Source organism: Alternaria ventricosa (assembly GCF_023758065.1).
Source record: "Alternaria ventricosa strain BMP 2768 chromosome Unknown scaffold_1, whole genome shotgun sequence".
NCBI lineage: Eukaryota > Fungi > Ascomycota > Dothideomycetes > Pleosporales > Pleosporaceae > Alternaria > Alternaria ventricosa.
Window position 1 is genome coordinate 2,795,536 of NW_026055681.1, and position 20,295 is coordinate 2,815,830.

A 20,295-nucleotide genomic window follows, 5' to 3' on the forward strand; every position below is an offset into this window, starting at 1 on the left:
AGATGCAGGATGCCATCACTGTACTCTCGATTACTCCTTATATGTCCTTGTTTCTGCGTCATCTCACTGCATTTGTGGTGTCGGCAGTTACATCGGCTTCGAGTCGCGACACTGAGTACTCCATCTCCTTTCTATGCCGCAGTCCCAACTCCATTAGGATGCGATGAAAACGACCATGGCCCCCTTCTGTGACATAGGGTAATCAAATATGGCGCCGTATGTCATCACATCGGTGTGGTAATGGCTCTGCGCCGCCTCAACGTGCGGCGTCTGGACTTGCGGCGTGGCGACCATCGTCACTTACAAGCCGCCCCCGCAAGACCCGGACGCGACTTAATCTACTGTTAAGTTTCATCTAGAGATATTACCACCTCTTCGAAGAGCATACATGACATCCAACACGGCGATCGTGTTCCACATAGTGTCACTGCCGAACTTCGCCACGGGCCGTCCGCAGCACATGGACAAAGAACCCAAACGCTGCCTTTAATAACGAGTAGTTATGACGTAGCATTGAGATGTGAAATCTGGCATGAGGCTAGATGTGCAAATCTGTTGTCTGATTCGAATGTGACCCCAGGAAAGTTCGGTGGGACGAGACACGCAGAGCAACGACGGAGGAAGACATAAGAGCCACGACTCCTGACCCGACGTCCAGCACAACAGTGACCTACTCCCTTCTTCACCCAAAATCTAATATTAAGATCATTCTGCACATTATATCTTCGTATCAGAACACCTTCGCCACTCAACAACACCATCAACATGCGTCACTCGGTGCCAAAGACAATTGCTCTTGGATTGTTGTCCGCATACATCCTCCAAAGTAGCGGCAAACCAATCATACCGATCGCTCCATGCCAGAACGAAGTCGATTGTAGCCACCCATTCAACAACACGAATTGGCCTCGTCTTTCCCGTACTGATGCTCTCCCGCCCGCACTCGACCGCAGAGCCAGTGGCGGAGGACGACCAGACAGACCCAACGACAACAGTCCAAACGCACCTCATGTAAATCCAGACCAGCAGAACACTCCTTCTGATGCCGGTGATCAGCAGGGTGAGTCTGGGGGGTTCAGTGAGCAGCAGGAGACCTCTGGTGGCTTTTCCGATTCGCAGGAAACCGAAGGAGCGTTTAACAACAACGGGGATGATACGGGCGGTCCAGGCTCTAGTTCGCAACCAGCAGCTCCCGACCCGAACCCCAATCCGGCTCCAAATCCCAATCCAGCCCCGAACGCACCCGCGGCTAACAATCCCGGTCAGCCAAACGCCGTTCAGTATCCGCCATCAGCAAGGAACAATCATAACCAGCCAGCAGCATCGGCGAGCGACCCTTTCGATCCCGACGACGCATCTGTTCCAGTCATCGATGTTGCAACTCGTGCTAGCCAATTTCGCCAAACTATCACTCAGGACGGACTCACCGGACAACCATGGTTCTTCTACTCTGGACTCGATCGAGAAAAGAAAGACAGCATCTTTAAGCGAAATCTTGAAGACAGACTTCAACTCGGGCATAATACGATGCCTTCTATGAATAACGTACTACCGAACGCCGGGAGTGGGAGGTACGCGAAGGAGTATAATGCATTCCAAGCTCCCTCCAGTCTTGACTACTACTGGGCTGCGAATTCCAAAGCTTATGCTCAAGCAGTAGGAGGAAGGGTCTACGTTGTACTGCCCAGTGGCCACGGTGTGAATCAACCGTATTCCGACAAGGGCTCGAATTGGTGGACGTTCGAGGTTCCGGATCTTACCCGTAATGCCCGTGTGGATAGTATCACAGTTGTGCCTGTGAAGGAAGACACTTCGAATGTCTACATGGAACCGGCCGAAGCTTTCCACCTTGGCGAGGAAAATGTAATCTGGAGGAGGGGTGACGAGCCCATTGGCTTCCCTGCAAGTGAGCTACATCATCTACAGAGGCCTGACGAGCTGTGGGAGACTGTTCAGGATGTGTACATTCCGAGTTCTCCATAGGAAGCACTGATGCTGATTGACGGAGGGTTGCGTTGGGCAACGTAGATGAGGATGTTGGGCGGAGGACAGGGTAGATTGGAGAGCGATGGATATTTCGTATGTTGGGTCCGTCACGATCGCTCACTCCTCCTGTTTTCCTGTTAATTCACTCGTTCCTCCTTTCCGAAATGTGGGCTAGAAATATATTGGCTCATCGAAACGTACGAAGCCTTGCTTACAGAGCGCACGTCTCCATCGTGTTATTGAGCCGCGCCTCGTTAGTTGAGACTAATTGCAGCGTCGTATAGTCGCAATATTAACACATGTGGTGTGCGTGGTTGAGACGACTTACCCACATGTGTTGCCGGCATGAGGTCAAAGCGAAAGACCATCAAGTGAGCCCCGGGGGCTGGCGTGCCTAGAAATAGTATCAGTCATGATCGCATGCGAGGTTTATGCGATGCCGCAAGCTGTCATGCGGGATAATCGTTCAGAACGTTAGGTCGCGAAGCCGCAGCTGCCCAAGTGTGGATTGACGGGAGGTTTACAAGCCCTGAAGACTAGCTTCCAGATGTCGGGCGTGACCCTGAGCTAGCCCGATCGACGTGATCGAGGGGCTAGCGCTCTCGCAAGCTACATAGCCCCTTCTGCAAAGAGAGTTCCACACACGGTACCGATTCATAATCACTTTCGCGTACCACGACTCCTATTGGCGCCTAAGTAATGCGAGGCTTACAATCGTTGGCCCCGTCTGTGCCGCAAACCTATTCAAGATACCGTGCCGCAATGGCGAATACCGCAGAGCGCCCTGCCACGCCTCTTCCTTGTCACAAGGGACGCCAACCAACTGGACACAGTAATTCGCTTCCAAAGTAACCGCATCTTCATCACACGGCCATCCTTTGCACACTTACCAGAGGAGGGACAGCTATCAGAGCACGATGAAGCTCCTTGATCTGTCTAGGGAGCTCTTTGAGGCGATCTTACACCATGCCATCCTTGCTCGGGGAACGAAAAGAGGTCTGCGTCTGAGACTCATAAACCGTATGGAGCACTATCCTGTGTTAAGCTTCAAAGCTGACGACCGCTAGATTATTTCGCGCAAGAGGTGATGCGCGCACTCCGTACCTTCCGGCTACTCGATGGGACCATGTTCATCCGTTGCTATTCGTGGGAGGTGATCTACTTTTATCAGTCCTATCTGGAGTATCGAGTCATGAATGAGCCTTTGAATGGCAATCGGTTCCTAATTGACGTCCGAAACATAGCCGTTCAGATAGCAGCTCTGAGCCACGGCCATAAGCTCGACGATAGCATCATCGCAAACGTGGTTCACACTCTTTTCCCAGTGGAGGCATGGGCAAGCAAGTCGAATAAGCAGCGTTTGAGGGATGATTTCCGACGTACACTCAAGTGGGACTCTATCGAAACCGAAAAACAGCTTTTTGGTGCCGCGCTTTGCACCAATACGCTATCGTACATTCGGCAGTCTACAAAACTACAAGATGCCATGTTGTCAAATCCTAAGAGCCCCAATAACAGCTGTGTATTTGGAGACTATGTTGAGCTCGCCGCAAGATTTGGCAACGAGGAACTTCTAGAGTATCTCATGACCAGCGAAGCATCCGATCTCGGCCCAAGGTTAAGATTCCAACTTTTTCAGTCTGCAGCAAAAGGATGTCGGATAGACATTGTTCGATTCCTATACAACTTCCGCAGCGAGGACTGGCCGTGGCATTTCGAAAGCTCCACAACTTGGGGCAAGGGCCCACTGTACGACATCCGCGCAAGCGTTCGCGATCCTCAGATATGGGACTTCATTGAGGCCTTGCGCATCGCTCATGGCATGTATCCGACCGGTAGGAAACAGCTTTACGGCAGGATCCGTCATTGCGCAGCACTTGGCAGGATGGATATGGTTTCGCATCTAATCCGAGTCGCCGCACATACCAATGAAGATCGGAATCGGCACTCAGTCTGCATGTCTTTCATATCGGACTACGAGGTCTCATGTAAACTCCGAAACGAGGGAGTCAAGCACGCCATCGATCGTGGCTACGTACCTATCGTCGAGCTTCTACTAGACGATGGGGCCGACCCGAATCAAGCTCTTGCGAGCGCTGCTCGCTATGGCCAACACAAAGTCTTGAAACTGCTCTTAGATCGTGGGGTCAACATCAGCGATGCGGTTGTCGAAGTGGGCATGAATGAAAGCCGCACAGTAGTACCCACCAAGCTCTTAGCGAATATGGAAAGAGGGCCTTATCTGGACGTGGTCGGGCTACTTCTTGACGCCGGTGTAGACGTAAAGGAAAGCATCGGCAAGGATAGTCCTCTCGCAGGAGCGATCGCCGCAGAACATACAGCGCTGTTTGAGTTCCTTCTCGAACGAGGAGCGAATCTGCATTCCCCTGGGACAGCAGAGGAGTGCGTACGAAGAGCGAAAAAGGGTGGGCTGGAGTCTATGCTACTGCTGCTCGAAAAGCATGGGGTTGATGTTAATGTTGAGTTGGAAGAAGGGGTATGATTGAACGATATGACTTCTTTTGCGTAAAAGTAGGAACGACCCATCCGTTGCACTTTCTAGTTGTGCTCCTAGGCGTTTGTCTAATTAATACACATAGCATTAATCTAGAGGCATGTTTAAAGCAGCCAGTTGTTTTGCCTTAATTTTGCACTAAAGCCGAAACCCGAGACCTGTGAGGGTTCGCGAAGCCTCGCCATGCGCGACACCATGGTCTCGAAGTGAATGATCTTAAGAAAGCATCTGCCGGCGATTCTGTAATTTCTAGATCCAACAACACCTTTGAAAACTCAAAATAGCCATCAAGAAAGCATCCGCAACGCAGGATCGTCATAGGTCGACGCTGATTCCGTCCCTACATCAGCTACGCGAACGCACAGCCCGTGGGACCAGCCATAATGGAGTTGGGCGAGTTTGACAAGGAGATCGAAAGAAAATTTCACTTCATAGCTCTCTTTGTCAGTGCTCAATCGCAAGGAGCAGTCGTAAGATCGTACGGTAAATTCCTTTCCTTGCCATCGGAGAACGAAACCGGGAACGTGAGCCACTTCATCAAGCCTGACAATAGTAAATGGGTATAGCCCACAGATATTGCGCAGCAAGAGCTGTATCGATAGCAGCTTACGAGAAGGCGATTTTACCACGAAGCCTGGTAAATGGCAATACTGTCTACCACCGCATCTTGATTTCCAAGGATGACATGATTCGCTTGTGCACAAGGCGTGGAGAAAATCCTGTGAAACTATAGAAAGCGTCATCGTTGCGAACAGTTCGAGTCCATCGTCCCGAGTTCCTTCGCTTAGATCCGGAGACTTCAGCTGCAGGATGGACGCAACCAAATTGATGGCGCACAAGCAGAAAGACTTCTCGCATGATCTTAAGATATGTTTTGCCACTGTAAGGTCTGTAGCTTCGTAGTTGACCTGTAAATCCTTTCCTTCGCCGCAAAGCGCAAGTAATGAATAGACACGATCTCGGCAGGTGTGTGCCTCCTTGAGCTTGAATTTGTCCATGAGATAGATAAGACTTCTACCCTTCCAGTTGATAGGAACAGATTGGTGGAGTGGCTCGAGTCGTGAAAGGTAGCCCTCTCCCCGATCTGGAAGTTCTGGGAAGGATGAACCGTCCAGTTCGATGTCAGCGGCCATGAGTGTTGTCTTCCGTGCAAGCACGAGCTCCTGCGTAATCCATGCCCGATCCCAGTATTCAGCAACGCAAAGATGGTAAAAGCCCGGCCCAAACTCAGCAAAGTCAGGTTGTTCGAAGTTCGGTGTCTCCTTAACTTTTGCGTGGCCTTCGCTCATAGTACGTAGCCGCAGGTACTGCAAGCATTCGGAGATATTGACGTCATCCCCCAGCCATGACACGACATCGTTCGCTCGGCTGAAAATCACCCCCATTTGCTGCACCTGATGATTTCGTTCTGAAGAGTCGTCCTGGTTGATGCAGAGGGCGTCGATCCAGATACGTGCACTTAGTAGATGCTTGGTCCGTCTTGCCTGTGTAAGGAATCGATGTAGGTTGCGACGCACTTTGAACGGTTTGCCGTCCATGAGAATAGTACAGGGTTCACCCTCATCGCCCCATACGTATGAGAGGCAGGTGTATGAGGCTTCTGTAGTAGCGCATTCAATCTTGCATTGAATGTGACCATCTGCGGAATCTTCGCTTAGGAGCCGTATGAGTCTGATCGAGGAAGTCTGTCGGTCCAAAGGCCGGTACTGGAAGGAGCGAGACATGCGTATGCCGAAGCTCGAAACCCAACTTTTTGGGTGGCTACTAGTTCGTATGAAGTTCCGCGCAAAGAGAGAAGGTGTCGAGAATGGGGAGCTGGTATTGCTGTAAGTTGGCAGATCCGGGGCGGTTCCAGAATACGACTGACGACTATTTGAGCAGATAGCATATAGGGGCGGTGCATGTGAAAGCCGAGCGGGGCAGTGTGAGGCAGGAGGGCTGCAAGACCATCCTCCATTGGATCATATTGCTTACGCCGACGTTGCAAAAGAGCGCTTCACATTTCAGCGAATGAAGAAGTTGCACCTTCGATCCAGACTGGGGCCTGGCATTTGGGACGCGCTGGTCCGCTACACACTTCTGCAATGTTAATGAGAATCAGAAGGCTCCTGTATGGTCTATGATTATCAACATCAAGCTAGGTAGCGACATGTCATAGCATGCTGAGCAGACAATGTCTAGATACCTACTTGGTCTTGCGGCGCGTTGTACTAACGAGTGGTCTGCAGTGTGCGGAGGCGATATCAAATTATTGCACCGAGTGCAAAGATGGAGAGAGATTGCGATGGCTAAGTTCAGAGCTCTTAGAGAAATTGTGGTCGCAATGAACGAAGGCAGGCTGCCACCGGCGAGCCGGAGCCCCACATCGCCAGGACCGTGCGTTGACACGTTCGCCACCGGAAGACCTCGGGATAGACAACCCTCCACGATCTAGACGACCGCACTTCTCACGAACAACGCTTTGCATGCTTCATTTCACGCGAAATGCAGACCTTATACCGACACCGTAACCGCAGCTTTTGGCCAACGTATGCCGACTTGCAGGTAGATGGCTAACCCGGACGATCGCTAGCTCTGATCGAAATTCATCAGTCAACGACTTCAAGCTAATGGAATGTAGCAAAAGGTCGCATACCTGGATGTGGACAGTTTCGTTACCACTCATGGAGCCGCTTGAGAAGACATGCTCGCATCGCAGCAGCCTCTGAAAAACATGGTAAAGTTCCCATTGCCGTCAGTCTTTAGCAATTGTCCAACAATATCCTGTTCACGTCATGTCGTCCCATATCGTCGCATCGCCTAAAGCATCGCACTCCAACGAGGTCTTTGTGTAGTTACAACCTGCAGCGGGCATCGACATCACAGTAAATGTGCTTCTCGAAGCTTTCGACTCATCGAATTTATTTTGTTTGGTTCTCTTGCCATGGATGGAGCAAGGATGTGGAAAGAGCACAGTGGCACTAGATGCTCATCACATGTATCTGTCGATGTGTTGGTCTAATTTTACTTGCAGGTATGCAGCGCCGCTCCGTCACCGTGTCTTGTGCAGTAACATATTAGCTATGTTCTATCCCCGTTGCCCACGCAACAGCAGTTCCTCTGTTCTGAAGCCTCCTTCATTGCGAGCGCGCACGGACGGCTTTGGTTTAGTATATCAGTCTAGCTATGCCCCACCTCCAGGTGCTTGGCTACATCCAACTTGCGACGCGACCAGTACACGTTGCCATATTTCTCACCCAATCTCCTTTGCCAATAATGGCGCTTACGCCCTTGCTATTCGATGCGTATCAGAAGTACAAGAGAGGAACCGAAGATCTCGTTCAATGGCTAGCTGAGACAGCCCGCGCCACTGGTACCGTCAACGACGTGTTCAGTGATAGTCAACAACATGGGAAACCGCCTACGGGAGGTAGATTGAAGGGAAACGCCCGGAAAGACGCAAAGAACGCCCCAGCTACGTACCAGATCACGGCTAAATCGTTCGTCACTCTTGCTACAGCTATCGCCAACGATGCGCGTGCACGTGTTCCAACCTCGGTCTTCGGAACCTTGCAGGCTGTCATTCGAGGTCGCAAAGATTGCGCAGTCTGGTACGCAAGCACTTCTGACTGTGCAGACAACGCCGTCAAGGAGAACAACGCGAGCCACCAATACTTCATCAAGACTTTGGAAGACGTCCTCGGAATCCTCAAGGCCGCCAAGAGGCCACCAGTCGAACTTCGGCAGCTGAAGACCACAAAGGCAGAAGCTATACGCACGAGTAACAAGTTCGAGCTGCTGGAGAATGAGGCTCTCCCGGAGTCCGACCATATGCCCGAGATTATCGAGGTCCACGCCACACCCGCCAAGTCGAAGGTGACCTACAAGCTCGAAGAGTCTGAAACTGACGTTACCTTCGCCATCTACTGCTTTCTCATGGACGTTACAGATCTCAGGATTGCAGTCAGACGCACTTGGCGTGAGTTCGCGAACGGCGACATTGGTCTCCAGGCCGCCGCGCTAACCATGAACGTCGCTTTGACAATGATAGAGAAGTTGAGCAACGATTTTGAGGAATCTAACCCTCGATTCAAGGGCTCAAATGGTCATGGTGTGCACAGCGAACTCATCGGCTTCTTACAGCGCAGCCGCTCCAAGGTTGAACCAGGCTCGACATTCGTCAATGCAAATAACGATTGTGGGGAGCCTTTCGCTTACAAACAAGGAAAGCAATCATTGAGCTTCAACACTGTCGTATGCAAGCATGTCACAGAGTTGCTCCTCTTCACATTCAGTGATATAACGAAGAACGAAGAATTTCGATACTCCAACGATGAAAAGAGATTCCTCAAGTGTGTTTCACAGCTTGCAGCATCACCTTCGATAGAACCCCGTTTCATGGGTGAATACATGGTACGAAAGGCTGCATTCGCCATGCTTCGCGAGGGCCGGCTGCAAAGCTGGATCTTTTTCTCGCTGCAAATCTTCTGGGACATGCAAAGAGAGCTGGAGCGTCATTTATCTGTCGGTGAGGAGCTTCTCTACAAGATCGGACAGCAGATCATCACAGGATACCAAGCCTACCTCGACGTCAAAGGATTTGAGGAATTAGATGACATCTATACACTCTGTCGTGAAAGCGTTATCGACCGCAAAGAGTTTGCCGAAGCCTTGATTGTCAATAAAAAGGCCCAGATGGGGTTCGATATTGATGAAGAACAATTACCGGCAAAATTCCGGAAGATACCTGGGTTCGCACTATTGAGGTGCGATCCCGCGTTCTGCGGCGTACTCCTGGCCACCCTGTGCAAAGAGTATCACGAAGTAGCCATCGAATGTACCTCAAATGATGGTCAAAATCATTGTGATGGCTCATCTGTACAACGCTGCTCAGCGTGCCGGACATTTACCTAAAGATCTATAATGGGCAGATATGGAATGGTTGATCGAGCAACAAGGTAGCGACTGGATCTTTATGGGCAAGAAACCGCAACAAGACCCTGAATTCGGAAAACGCGTCCTGTTGATCATGGGAAATGTGGCCCACGATTTCACCAAAGGTTACAGACCTCGCACCGTAGGCAGCAGCTCAACCTATGTTTCCCGCGTCAGTGGAACACGTCGCCTGATTTATCATTCCCAGTATCTCGAGTCGTCCGTTGATAGGACGCCACGCGACAAGACGCACCAGAAAGTCAAGACCTTGGAGAAATGGCGTCAACAAAGACAGAAGGGGCCCGTACATGATGACGAACCAAGGAAAGACACGCTCGTCAAATTAGAACTGTTGGTTGGAGACGCTCAGAAAAAGTCTCCGAATGCGCACAAGCCGCTGTCTTCTCTGGAAAAGCTACGTATCTTCAAGGAGGTGGTTAGCAAAGATGAGACGGCTCTCACATTCGACGTGTTGCAGCTGCATATGCGATGCACCCAGGTACTGCTGCAGATCCATAAGTACGCTCGGAAGGTCGCACCGGTCGACTATCCAGCATTCATTTTCCAAGGAGATTCATGGTTGACCATCGCTATCCCCTGTATGCTGTACAACTGGAAGAAGAATCAACCACACCACCCGTGTATCTTTCCGGTGGTAGGTATAATGCTCCGCAAGATGATTGAGAAAGAGGGGGATTCGGCTGTCAAGGGTGCTGCAGCGTTGCAGAAGAGTATGAAGGTCAAGTTTCCAGGATACCGGCGTGTGGATGAACCCAGCTTCGAAAGCCCATTGGAAGACTTGATTCCCGTTCAGCTGCGTACCGAGTTTCCATACTCGATGTATTGGCAAGTGGTGCAGGAACGATCGGGCAACTCTGGACATGGCTCTAGATACGAGCCGGAGGTGGATTAGGTTGCATCTTGGAAGAGATTATCGACACATCTAACTTCGCGCGAAGGGTAGATACTCGGCTCAGCGTCTAGGCTCCCAATACAGAATGATTTTTGTCCCAAGGATGGATTAAGTAATTATAGCTAACATCTAGATCCAGAGCATCGCAGTCATGGCGCTGAGCATCAAGAGCCCTCCACCGAGACTCTTACCCACCACAGCACCAGACTCACCAGTCTGCTCGGCCACAGCCGCACTGCCCGTCGCACTCCCCGTCGGCGTCACACTAGCCATACTCGCGCTGCCAGTAGCATTCCCCGTCTCCATCGCATGCTCACCCCCAACACCCCCATCCACATTAACATTAACCGTCGCACTCGCACTCGCACTAGCACTAGCCTCCGTCTTCACCCCCGAACTACTCGCACTAGAACTCTTCTCACCATCACCATCCCCACTCCCACTCTTCTTCACTTTCCCATCCCCGCCATCAACAACAATACTCTCAAAAGACCCACTCAAATCGCCATACTGATAGCTGGAACCGGGATTCTGGTTCCGCACCTCCACCTTCTCCACCACCATCGTAAAAGGCGCAGCGCTGTAATCCGTTTCGCCGCCGGCCCACTCGATGGTGCCCTCGGCGTTGTTGGGGTCGCCGCCGGCCCATATGCCGATGCGGACGTTCATGGGGGTTTGGGGGTAGTTGGAGCCGCCGTTTGCGTCGGAGTAGGAGAGTGTGCGTTTGGGGGTGCCGTCGACGAGCCAGGTTGTGGAGGTGGAGGTCCAGGCGATGGTGTAGTTGTGGGAGGTGGATTGGGTGTCGGGGATTGGGGCGTCGACTTCGCGGTCGTGGGTTGTGGTGTTGCCTTTGCCGAAGTAGTTTGCTGGGGGTGTGCGTTAGTGGGGGGTTCTTATGAGTGGATATGAAGGGGTATGGATAGGAAGAATGGTGGAGGACTTACTCTGCACATTCCCGGGTTGTCCACCTAGCCACTCCCAATCTACTTCATCTAGATCGTCACTCTCGAGAATCGCACTGCTCACTACACCTTTGCCGGGCGCAGCTTTCATCACGAAGCTCACGCTACCGAAGAAGATGTACCAGTTCGATTGGATAGTGGGTGCATCGCCGGCTTTGTTGATGGTGAACTCTGCACCTTTCGATGTGTACTTCACATCGCCGGCAGTGACCTTCCAGTTCTCATCGTCGGCACCGGTGGTGAAGTCGTGGGTGTAGACTGACTCGGATAGTGCAGTGTCTGCTGGGCAGGATTTCTTGGTTGGGTCGCAGTCTGTGGAAGTTTGGGCGAGAGTTTGGGTAGCTGAGAAGAGGACGAGGGAGAGAGGGAGTAAGGAGACGTTGGGGAGATGCATTATGGAAGGTGTAGAATTAAGTCGCTCTTCTGGTGATGCTGTGAACGAGTGACTTTGAAAGAGAGAGAAGACAGAGACAGCGACAGTCAACTCGACGAAGTGGACAAAATAAGCTTGAAGCAAGAGGCTGAAGATAAGCACCAGAAGAACCCGCGTACCCACCTACTTTAATCACAATCTACAAAGCTTGCCATGCTCAACCCTCCGCGTGGCACGCACCTCCTCCATCAAGGGGTCACCAAACCACACCACTCTCCACAGCCCCCGTCACTGTGGGTCCCTTGAATTACCATCGTCAGCTCCCAGATCACTCCCTGTACCCAAAGATACGGGTGCCAGGACCAAGCATCCACCATTGATAGCGAGGACAGCAGCAGCGGGAACGAGAGGGTCAGGAGCGGTACGCGAATTACAGGTACCAACTCTCGGCCCGTGGTTAAAGCCGCGTGGGTTAATGACGACGCTCGACCCACTTGGCGATCCCGAAACTCAATATATGCGAGCTGGGAGTGTGGCTGGTGTGTTCTTGCTAAGTATAGCAATAGCTACGCGAACACGATGATGGGCGGATTTGAGTTTTTGTACGATGAGGGTTTTGTTAATAGCGGAGTGTGATAGGACGATTTTGGGTGTTGCTTGTGTCGATTTTACGGAATGTGTGGGTTGTGAGTGGGTGGCGTGCTGCGCATCCTCCGTGCTTGTACGGACGGCGTGTGTGTGGGTCATCGGAGTACCGAGGTTCTTGTACGACGGACACGATGTACATAACAAATGCGGGAGATGTACGGTGTTGCACTGATTGTTGGAGTGACACGATGATGTCGCATACCCACCCGCCTTCTCCCGCCGAGAAATCGAACTATTAACCTTGGACTCTAACGACCAGCGCGGAAGGAATGTGGGCACCAAACACATTTGCCGGCGTTAATCCTCTCATGAGGCAACACAGCTTGTGGCACAGCTAGACATACCGGCTTTTTCTTATGCTGATGCACCGTCGTTATATGGCATGGCGTGGCATCGACATCATGCAAGAGCTATTTTTGCGGACTCTCCCTCGTCGCATCACAGACCCCTTTCTTTCACAACTACTACGCTCGGGTCAACTCACTCATCAGCATCGCACCGCATCTCGGCTTTCTGTTCCTTCCCATAAAACGGCGTCGGCGAAACACGAAAGGCCCGGACAAGAATAAGAGCGAGAGCCGAACACGAGACAGAACAGTCGCAGTCGAGTCTCGGCCGTTCGCCTCCACGTCTCGATCCGACGTGACCATGTTCGAGAACAGTCATCATGTTTATACATATCCGAAGCGATGCACCGGCATATCTCAGACAAATTTAATCCGCATCACAAGTTCCCACAACCACCATGTCTACAGCATCCATCCACAGGCAGAAGCGCACATCTACGTCTCTTGAAAACCAGATTGCGAACGTTGCACTTAAAAGCGCACTATACAATTGAGTCATAATCGTAATGCTTCTATCGCGGTATCCCATTTCCAACAACAACACATCACCCACCAACCGTAACGAGCGCAGAGTACTGTTCCATTGCTCAGCAAAAACAGGCTAACCAGTGCAGTTTCCATTCCCTCCCGTTCCACCATTCCACGCATATCCTCTATAAATACGCAGCACTCAGCACCTTTCTCACCGCGTTCTACCGCGTCTTCTTGATTTCCGTCGCCCATCCCTCGATGCCCTCGCCCTTGCTACCAACGGGGATATTCAAATCCACACCCTCCATGCCTTTTGTGTCTTTCAAGAATTCGTGTCCTGCCATTCCGCCCGCGTTTGCGCGGTCGACGGGTAGTAGTTCCAACATGGGTAACAGGAAATCGGCAATCTTCTTACTCTCCTCTGAGCTGAAATGATATTTCTCGTGGAGGACGTCGGGAAGGGCCCAGTGTCGTAATCGGTGAATGTTACGCAGCTCGCCTTTGCGGTTGAATATCTCCTGTGACCACTTTCCCGACATGCAGAGACCCTTCGGGAAGGTGCCTAGTAGCTCGATGATTTGTGCTATGTGGTCGTCGTCTTTGCCGTACTTGGTGCCGGATTGTGGGTCGAAGAGGTAGTCGCCGGTGATCAATTCGAATGTCTGGTATTGTTAGTTCACGCCTTCCAGGTTTGTTAGGTTTCATACCATTGCGGCCATACTCCAGACATCGGTACTGGCACCCCATTTGCTACCCAGGATAACTTCTGGTGACCTATATTGCCTGGTCTGGATGTCGTTGGTAAAGTGATGTCCAACCCAGCAGGCGTTTCCAAGATCTGCAATCTTGACTGATATGGTTTCGAAGGCGTTTTCGACTTGCTGCTCGAGCTCGGTTTTTCCGGACGAGCTGCTGGGTTTATCGAGGCTAATGCCCGATACCTCCTTAGTAAGGAGATCACTAACAAGATTAGTATATACTCGAACATGGACACGAGATAACTTACGCGGACTTTTCTCGTTGCTTTTGCGCGTCGTCGTCGCTCGACTTGATTCCGAGCCGTTCTGCCATGGACAGGCTGGGGCCGGCAGATGGAGTTGCTAGAGCACCACTCATTACGACACCGTCTGACGAAGGAGGACTCGGGATAGTCGTGGGGGAGTCTTTACCTGTACCCTCGCTCATAACTTTGTTGAGACTTTGTGTGTTGCCGGGGAAGCTGGAGAGCTCGGCGTGGTTGAAGCTCGCGTTGAGCGGGCTGGGGAGCGGCTGACTGCCTGTGATGAGGGTCCTCCGTCTCCGCCTGCCGTTTCTAACGCTGTCTTCGCTGTCCTTCTTCTTCGGTTCGTCCTTTACGTATGTTTTTACGATCTGCTCGACGTCGCCGATTTCGATGAGGACATTCTCAGGCTTCAGGTCGGTGTGGATGATGCCGCATTCGCGATGGAGGTAGTCGAGGCCCAGCAGGACCTGCTTTGTGATCTGCTTGACCAGCGGCATTGGTATACCGCGGTGGTTCCACCTCTTGATCAAGCCCAGTAAATTCTCTCCTAGCACCTCAAACACCATACAGACGTGGACGCCGTTCGGGCCCTTGTGGTTGAAGGAATCGAGGAGGCTGACGACATGTTTCCGGCCGGGGTGGTTCTCGTTCGCGTCGACCACCTTCTTGAGGAGCTTAATCTCGTCGAGGGCGGTCTCTGTGTAGTGCGCAGCGGAGCGCACGACCTTGAGGGCGACGTGCTTGCCGCTGGTGTTATCCCTCGACAGCCAGACGGTCGAGAAATGGCCCCACCCAAGCTTGCGCACAATCGTGTACTTGCCGTCCTTGTACTCCTCACCGACCTGCACCGGGTGGTAGCCGCCCTTGCAGTAGTCCTCCGAGTCCTCCTCGTCGGCTGTGTTCTCGGCCTCATCGACCGACGACGACGACGAGTCGGGCGAGTGGCTTAATTGGTTTCCGTACATCTTGTGCTGGGCGAGCGGCGAGTTGGCGTTCTGCACACTGCGGGGTTGAGGTCAGTATAAGGTTGCGGCAGTCAGGGCATGTCGGGCGCATTAAAATAAGTGAAAGAGGGGGGCGCAGGCTGGGCGGGCGGGAAGGGTGAGGCTGCAAGCGGTGGTGGAGGGTAGTGGTTGCGGGTGGTGGTGGTGGTGAACGTACTTGTACTGAAAGGAGCCCGTCGAGCCTGCGGGCGAGGCGTTCTGGTTGCCCTGGTTCTCCGTGGTGATGATGGGCTTGAGGTCCTGGCCCTTCCGTCGCTTCTTGCCGCCGTTGCTGTTGGCAGCCTGCGCGACCTGCTTGGCCTTGTTGATGGCCGCCTTCTTCATGTCGGTGCCATTCATGGTGGCTTTCCCCGCCACGCGCTGGGCTGTGGGCGGGACTGAGGCTCGAGGGCTGCTGGGATGTGCGTGTGCGGTTAGGCGCTCCGGACGCGTTGGGCAGCGCTCATGGGCAGACGCAGACTACTTGGTATGGGCTTGCAGGTGTATAGCGAGGGCAGTGTGGCTCTTCTGTCGCACTGCCTCGCGATTTCTTCAATTGCTGGACACGGGCTTAGCGCTCCCCTCGCCAGCCTATCGATGTCGGGGCTCTGATTGGTGCTCTGGTGGGGGTTTGCACGGGTGCGCGATGCTGCGACAACCACGGGAGATGACTCGCTTGGAGAGATGCGTGATTAATCAAGTCGGACTCGCTTCTCGGAGAATTCGATGCGACTTGGGATGATGATAGAGATGGTGACGGATGGCTGGAGCGCGTCAAAGCCGGAGGAAGCGGTAAGGAAGCAGGCCAGACGAATTATGACATCAGTCGACGCCTACAAATAGTCGCCTGCTACCACATTAGTTCGACCACGCAAGCCAGTTTTGCCCAAAGCCTTGCATCTTGTTAAAAATTAGCGCAGCGAGCAGCTTGCCTAGACGTACCGGGCCGGTTGCAAGTTAGCAATGTGGTAGGCTTGAACCAGCAATGCTTGTTGTTGCGACCCGATCTGCAGCACACGTGGGATGTCAATATCAGCATACCGACTGCACCTGAGGACCCTGGACCACATCATACCACATCATCTGTACCTTCCAAATCATCTTTAATACCGCATCTAGGATGCGTCATTTATACCTTCCTACTGAGTATCGAACACTAAGGTTTCGCGTTGAAAGCGCCTATTCGAGAAAGAGCTATGCTCAGCCCAACCTGTAGGGCAGGCAGGAGCAGCCATTGCAACCCACCACTATATAATACATGTCCATCCAAACCATGACCTGCGAAGAAGAAACCGCTATGCAAAACTATAAACGTCCCATATCCTACATTCGCGCGCCATCCATTAGCAGCCCTGTAACACCTGACCTGCGCATCACGCTCAAAGCATGCATCTCGCATATCCCTCACTGCGGAGAGCCGCATCCCACCACCACCACACCCACCCCAATCACAACCACTACTTCGCACTCACAGCAGCCATCCACTTCTGCTCATCCTGCTTATCAAAATGCAACAGCATGCCCAGCACAGGAATAAGCTGTTGCTGATACTTCTTGTCTCGTTGCTCCAAAAACTGGAGGAGCACATTCTTCAGGTACACGTAGTCGATTGCTTCTTGGATTGCTCCACCGCCCCTGGGACGCGGTGAAGCTAGTTGCGACCGTGAGGACTCGACTGAGGAGCGTGAAGATTGCGGGACGGGGGTGGAGCTGGAACCGCGGGTTTTTAGAGTGCGTAGCTCGTCGGACATTGTCTGTGGGGTGGTAAGTAGGTTGTATGTTGGGTATTGTGGAAGTACGTACCTTGCTGGACTTTTGGAGCTTCTCAAGCCGGCTCTGTGTCTCGTCGAATGCTCGTCGCAGATCGCTTTTTTCTTTTTCCAGCTCGTGGGCTTGTTTCTCGCTTTCGTCCAGTGCATCCCGGAGTTGGCTCATCGCGAGCCTGACTTCAGAGGCCTCTTCGCTAGCTTGGGCGGCCCGTTTCTCGAGATCCTCCGTCTGCTTGCGGAGCGCTCCTTCGGAAGCGACCAGATCTTCTTTGTCTTCCACAGCGCGTGCTTGTGCGCGTTCGGCGTCGCGCACCTTTTGTTTCAGTTCTTCGAGCTCCCGAGCGCGTCGGCGGCTGAATGTGCTAGCTTGCTCTTCTGCACGTTCGCGTTCCTCGACGGCAAGGTCGAGGCGCTCTTGCATCTCTCGTACCCGCGTATCAGCTCGTCCCTGCGCATCGTTCAACAGCCTCCTCATTGTCTCAGCCTCGCGTCCACGTTCGCTGAGTAAGCGATGCGCATCGGCAAGCTCTTCTTCTAGGCTTTCGCTTCGGGCGCGAACCTCTTTCATTTGAGTGCTCATCTCTTGTACCTGGTCCTGCATGCTGCTGACAAAGTCCTGCGCGCTCGCAGATTGCGCCGACTTCATCTGGATCTCTTCACGTAGGCTGCCCACCTCCCGCATGAGCTTTGCAACTTCCTCTTCCAGATCGTGAACCTTCTGACGTGATGCCTTGAGCTCGTCTTGTGCCTTTTTGGCATCTTTCGTCAACTTGTCCCGCGTTTCGATGACATCCTTCCGCTCCGTCTCCGAGTTTTGGAGATCCCGCTGGATCTTCTTGTTAGTCTCTTCCAGCGCAAGTCTCTGGCTAGTTTCTTGTTTGATTTTGTCGTTGAGTGTCTTAATATCGCTCTCCTTGCTCGACAACTGAGACTTGTATTCAGTAATCTCCGATCTGAGGTCTTTCTCGCGGTTTTCCAGCCGACGGACTTCTGTAGTCTTGGTGGAAAGCTCGTCCTTGGTGCTACGCAGCTCCGCCACTCCCTTGCGCAATGATGTCAGCTCCGGTTGCGCCTTCTGCAGCACCTCTCGCATTTCGGTGAGCTCTTTGAAGCGGGATGCCGCGAGCTTTTCTGCAACCGAAAGATCCGTCTGCAATGTCTCCGCCTTTGTCTTGAGCTCCGTAAACTCGGCGGTCAGCGCCTCTCTTTCTTGTTGCGACGACTCGTTCGATGCTTTGCTGGTCTTCAACTCAGCGATCTCGGCCTCAAGTTTGCTGAGGTTCTCTTGCAGCGCCGCCTTCTCAGCTTGCAGTTCCTTGACCTTATCTTTGGCCTCGGTGTGTTCAAGGCCATAGTCAAGAAGGTCTTGACGCAGGGTATCAATCTCTTCTTGCATGTCTTCTTGGTCCTTTGCCCTCTTGTTGAGGCGGTCGATCGTCGACGCCTTCTCTGCGACCTCGGTTTGCAGGGTTTCGATCGCTGCAGCCTTCTCTTCAAGGTCAAATTTGAGCTGCGCGACATCCTTCAAGGCGTCTTCGAGTTGGGACGGCGAGAATTCAGCATCACGAGGGCTAAGAAGGCCTTCAGCATCTCCAGCTTCACTGGGTGTTGCTTCAGGTGTTAACGTTCCACTGGCCTCAGGTCCCTTTCCGCCCTTCTTGTTCTTCTTGTTCTCCTTGGCGCGTGCTCTCTTCTTGGCTGCTGCGCTCTGGGGAGCTTGTGCTGGGGTCGCTTGCGGCTGCTGAACTGGTTCTGGTTTGGTCGACTTCTTGCCATCGTTCGCTTTCTGCAAGTCCTTCTTCGCTTGCTCAAGCTCGACCAAAGCGCTATCGCGTTTTGCTTCTGTAGTCTTTAGCTGCTCGCGAACTTTGCCGAGCAATCCGTCCATGGTCTCGTTCCGCTTCTCGGCCTTGGCTTGCGATTCGCGCAATTGCGAAAGTTCATCTTGGAGTTCCTCGATGCGCTGCTTGAGCTCTTGCACCTGATCATCTTCGACAATCTTCTCTCCCTTGTCCGCATGTAGCTCTTCCAGTTCCTTGGATGTTGCGTCAAGCTTCGTCTTGAGTTCGGCGATGGTCCTCTCATTCTGGTCATGAGTATCCTTGTGCTTGTGTAGCTCTTCCTCGGCGCTTTCAACCTTCGACTTGAGATCCACAATGGTGTTGTTGAGCTCCTTCTCGCGATCATCAGCATCCCTTTGTAGTCGTTGATGGGTGTCCTTGAATGTGTTCAGATCGTTCGTCGTAGTCTCCAGGTTCTGCATGAATGAATGTGCCGATTCCTGAGCCGTAGAAAGCTCTTCCTTGAGCGACTTGTTCTCCTCCTCGAGCTTTTCGACCTTCTCCTCGCTTTCCTGCAATTGTGTCTGCAGGCGGGGCAGCTCGCTGTCGTACGAGAAGAAGTCTTCCGTGTCTTCGGTGCCCTCAGTTTGCTTAGACGCTTTGGAGGGTGACGATGGCGCGACGGACTCGGTCTGTGTTGTGGAATCGTCCGGTACAGCCTCGCTGGCAGCCGGCGCCTGGGACTTCAGCGTCTCGACCTCAGCCGTAGCCTCCTTCGCGCGCTTCTCGGCGTCCTCCAGCTTCTTGTTGAGCTCATCGCGCTCCTTGGACACCCGCTTGAGTTCCTCCATGAGCATGTCACTCTTGACGTTCAGTTGGCCGAGGTATTCGACGAATGCGCCCGTGTCGCTGATGGAAGTGAGAGGGGTGTATTCACGTAGGGAGCTCTCGAAGGCCTCGATTGCGCCCACTCTGGCGTGTGCGATGCGGTACGACCGAAGGAGTTCTGGAGAGGGATTAGCTTGGCGCATGCATAGGGAAGGCGTCACTCACCCGTATACTTGGGGTCCAGCTTGTCCAGCCTGCGCAATCGCAATTGAATCTCGCGCGGCAGCTCTGGTGGCTGTTCTGGCTTCACTTCCGCTTCGGCAGTCGGCCCCTCTTCCTCCTCCTTCTTGCCATCGCCATTCTCCGCATTCACCTCGGCGGGTTGCGCCTTCTCCTTTGGTCGCGGTGTGCCGGCTCGACTCGGCGGGTCATCTTCTTCTCCTACGACAAATTCCGGGTCAAACTCTGAGGGGTCAGGGCCCTTCCCTGCCGGCGCGGCCTTGCTACTGTCGCCATCTTTCGATCTCGCTGTGCGCTTCGAGGGCGAGAGGTTGCGTGAGTTGGATCTCCGTGTTGTAGAGCTGGATCGTGGAGTGCCCGATGGTGAGGTGGCTTTCTGGCGCGCTTGCTCTTCTGCTATTCTGGCGTCGATGGCCCCCCGAATGCGCTGTGTCTTGTCAGCATGCCTATGATGCAACGTGGATGGGGATCGGTTACCTGGAACATGATGCTGCTGAATTATGAAGGAGTATAGAAAAACATGCAAAGTAGACAAGTAATACACTTCCCTAATGGACTATCA

General features: G+C 52.8%; 6 protein-coding genes across 6 annotated transcripts; 3 read left to right on the plus strand and 3 right to left on the minus strand.

Moving 5' to 3' along the window:
* Positions 1 to 765: 765 nt before the first annotated feature.
* On the plus strand, positions 766 to 1,983 carry J4E93_000965 (uncharacterized protein; the record flags this gene model as incomplete). The annotated part of the gene is made up of 1 exon (XM_049338921.1): positions 766 to 1,983. One exon carries the CDS (start codon positions 766 to 768, stop codon positions 1,981 to 1,983), a length of 1,218 nt encoding a protein of 405 aa, XP_049204806.1.
* A 1,195-nt stretch (positions 1,984 to 3,178) lies between these two features.
* On the plus strand, positions 3,179 to 4,489 carry J4E93_000966 (uncharacterized protein; the record flags this gene model as incomplete). Its single annotated transcript, XM_049338922.1, has 1 exon — positions 3,179 to 4,489. One exon carries the CDS (start codon positions 3,179 to 3,181, stop codon positions 4,487 to 4,489), a length of 1,311 nt encoding a protein of 436 aa, XP_049204807.1.
* A 3,267-nt stretch (positions 4,490 to 7,756) lies between these two features.
* On the plus strand, positions 7,757 to 10,328 carry J4E93_000967 (uncharacterized protein; the record flags this gene model as incomplete). The annotated part of the gene is made up of 2 exons (XM_049338923.1): positions 7,757 to 9,317; positions 9,412 to 10,328. The coding sequence occupies 2 exons, from the start codon at positions 7,757 to 7,759 to the stop codon at positions 10,326 to 10,328; spliced, it is 2,478 nt and encodes an 825-aa protein (XP_049204808.1).
* A 129-nt stretch (positions 10,329 to 10,457) lies between these two features.
* On the minus strand, positions 10,458 to 11,684 carry J4E93_000968 (uncharacterized protein; the record flags this gene model as incomplete). Its single annotated transcript, XM_049338924.1, has 2 exons — positions 10,458 to 11,194; positions 11,273 to 11,684. 2 exons carry the CDS (start codon positions 11,682 to 11,684, stop codon positions 10,458 to 10,460), a joined length of 1,149 nt encoding a protein of 382 aa, XP_049204809.1.
* A 1,666-nt stretch (positions 11,685 to 13,350) lies between these two features.
* On the minus strand, positions 13,351 to 15,475 carry J4E93_000969 (uncharacterized protein; the record flags this gene model as incomplete). The annotated part of the gene is made up of 4 exons (XM_049338925.1): positions 13,351 to 13,791; positions 13,837 to 14,089; positions 14,136 to 15,134; positions 15,294 to 15,475. The coding sequence occupies 4 exons, from the start codon at positions 15,473 to 15,475 to the stop codon at positions 13,351 to 13,353; spliced, it is 1,875 nt and encodes a 624-aa protein (XP_049204810.1).
* Positions 15,476 to 16,572: 1,097 nt separating this feature from the next.
* On the minus strand, positions 16,573 to 20,219 carry J4E93_000970 (uncharacterized protein; the record flags this gene model as incomplete). Its single annotated transcript, XM_049338926.1, has 4 exons — positions 16,573 to 16,869; positions 16,919 to 19,671; positions 19,719 to 20,160; positions 20,211 to 20,219. The coding sequence occupies 4 exons, from the start codon at positions 20,217 to 20,219 to the stop codon at positions 16,573 to 16,575; spliced, it is 3,501 nt and encodes a 1,166-aa protein (XP_049204811.1).
* Positions 20,220 to 20,295: the final 76 nt, after the last annotated feature.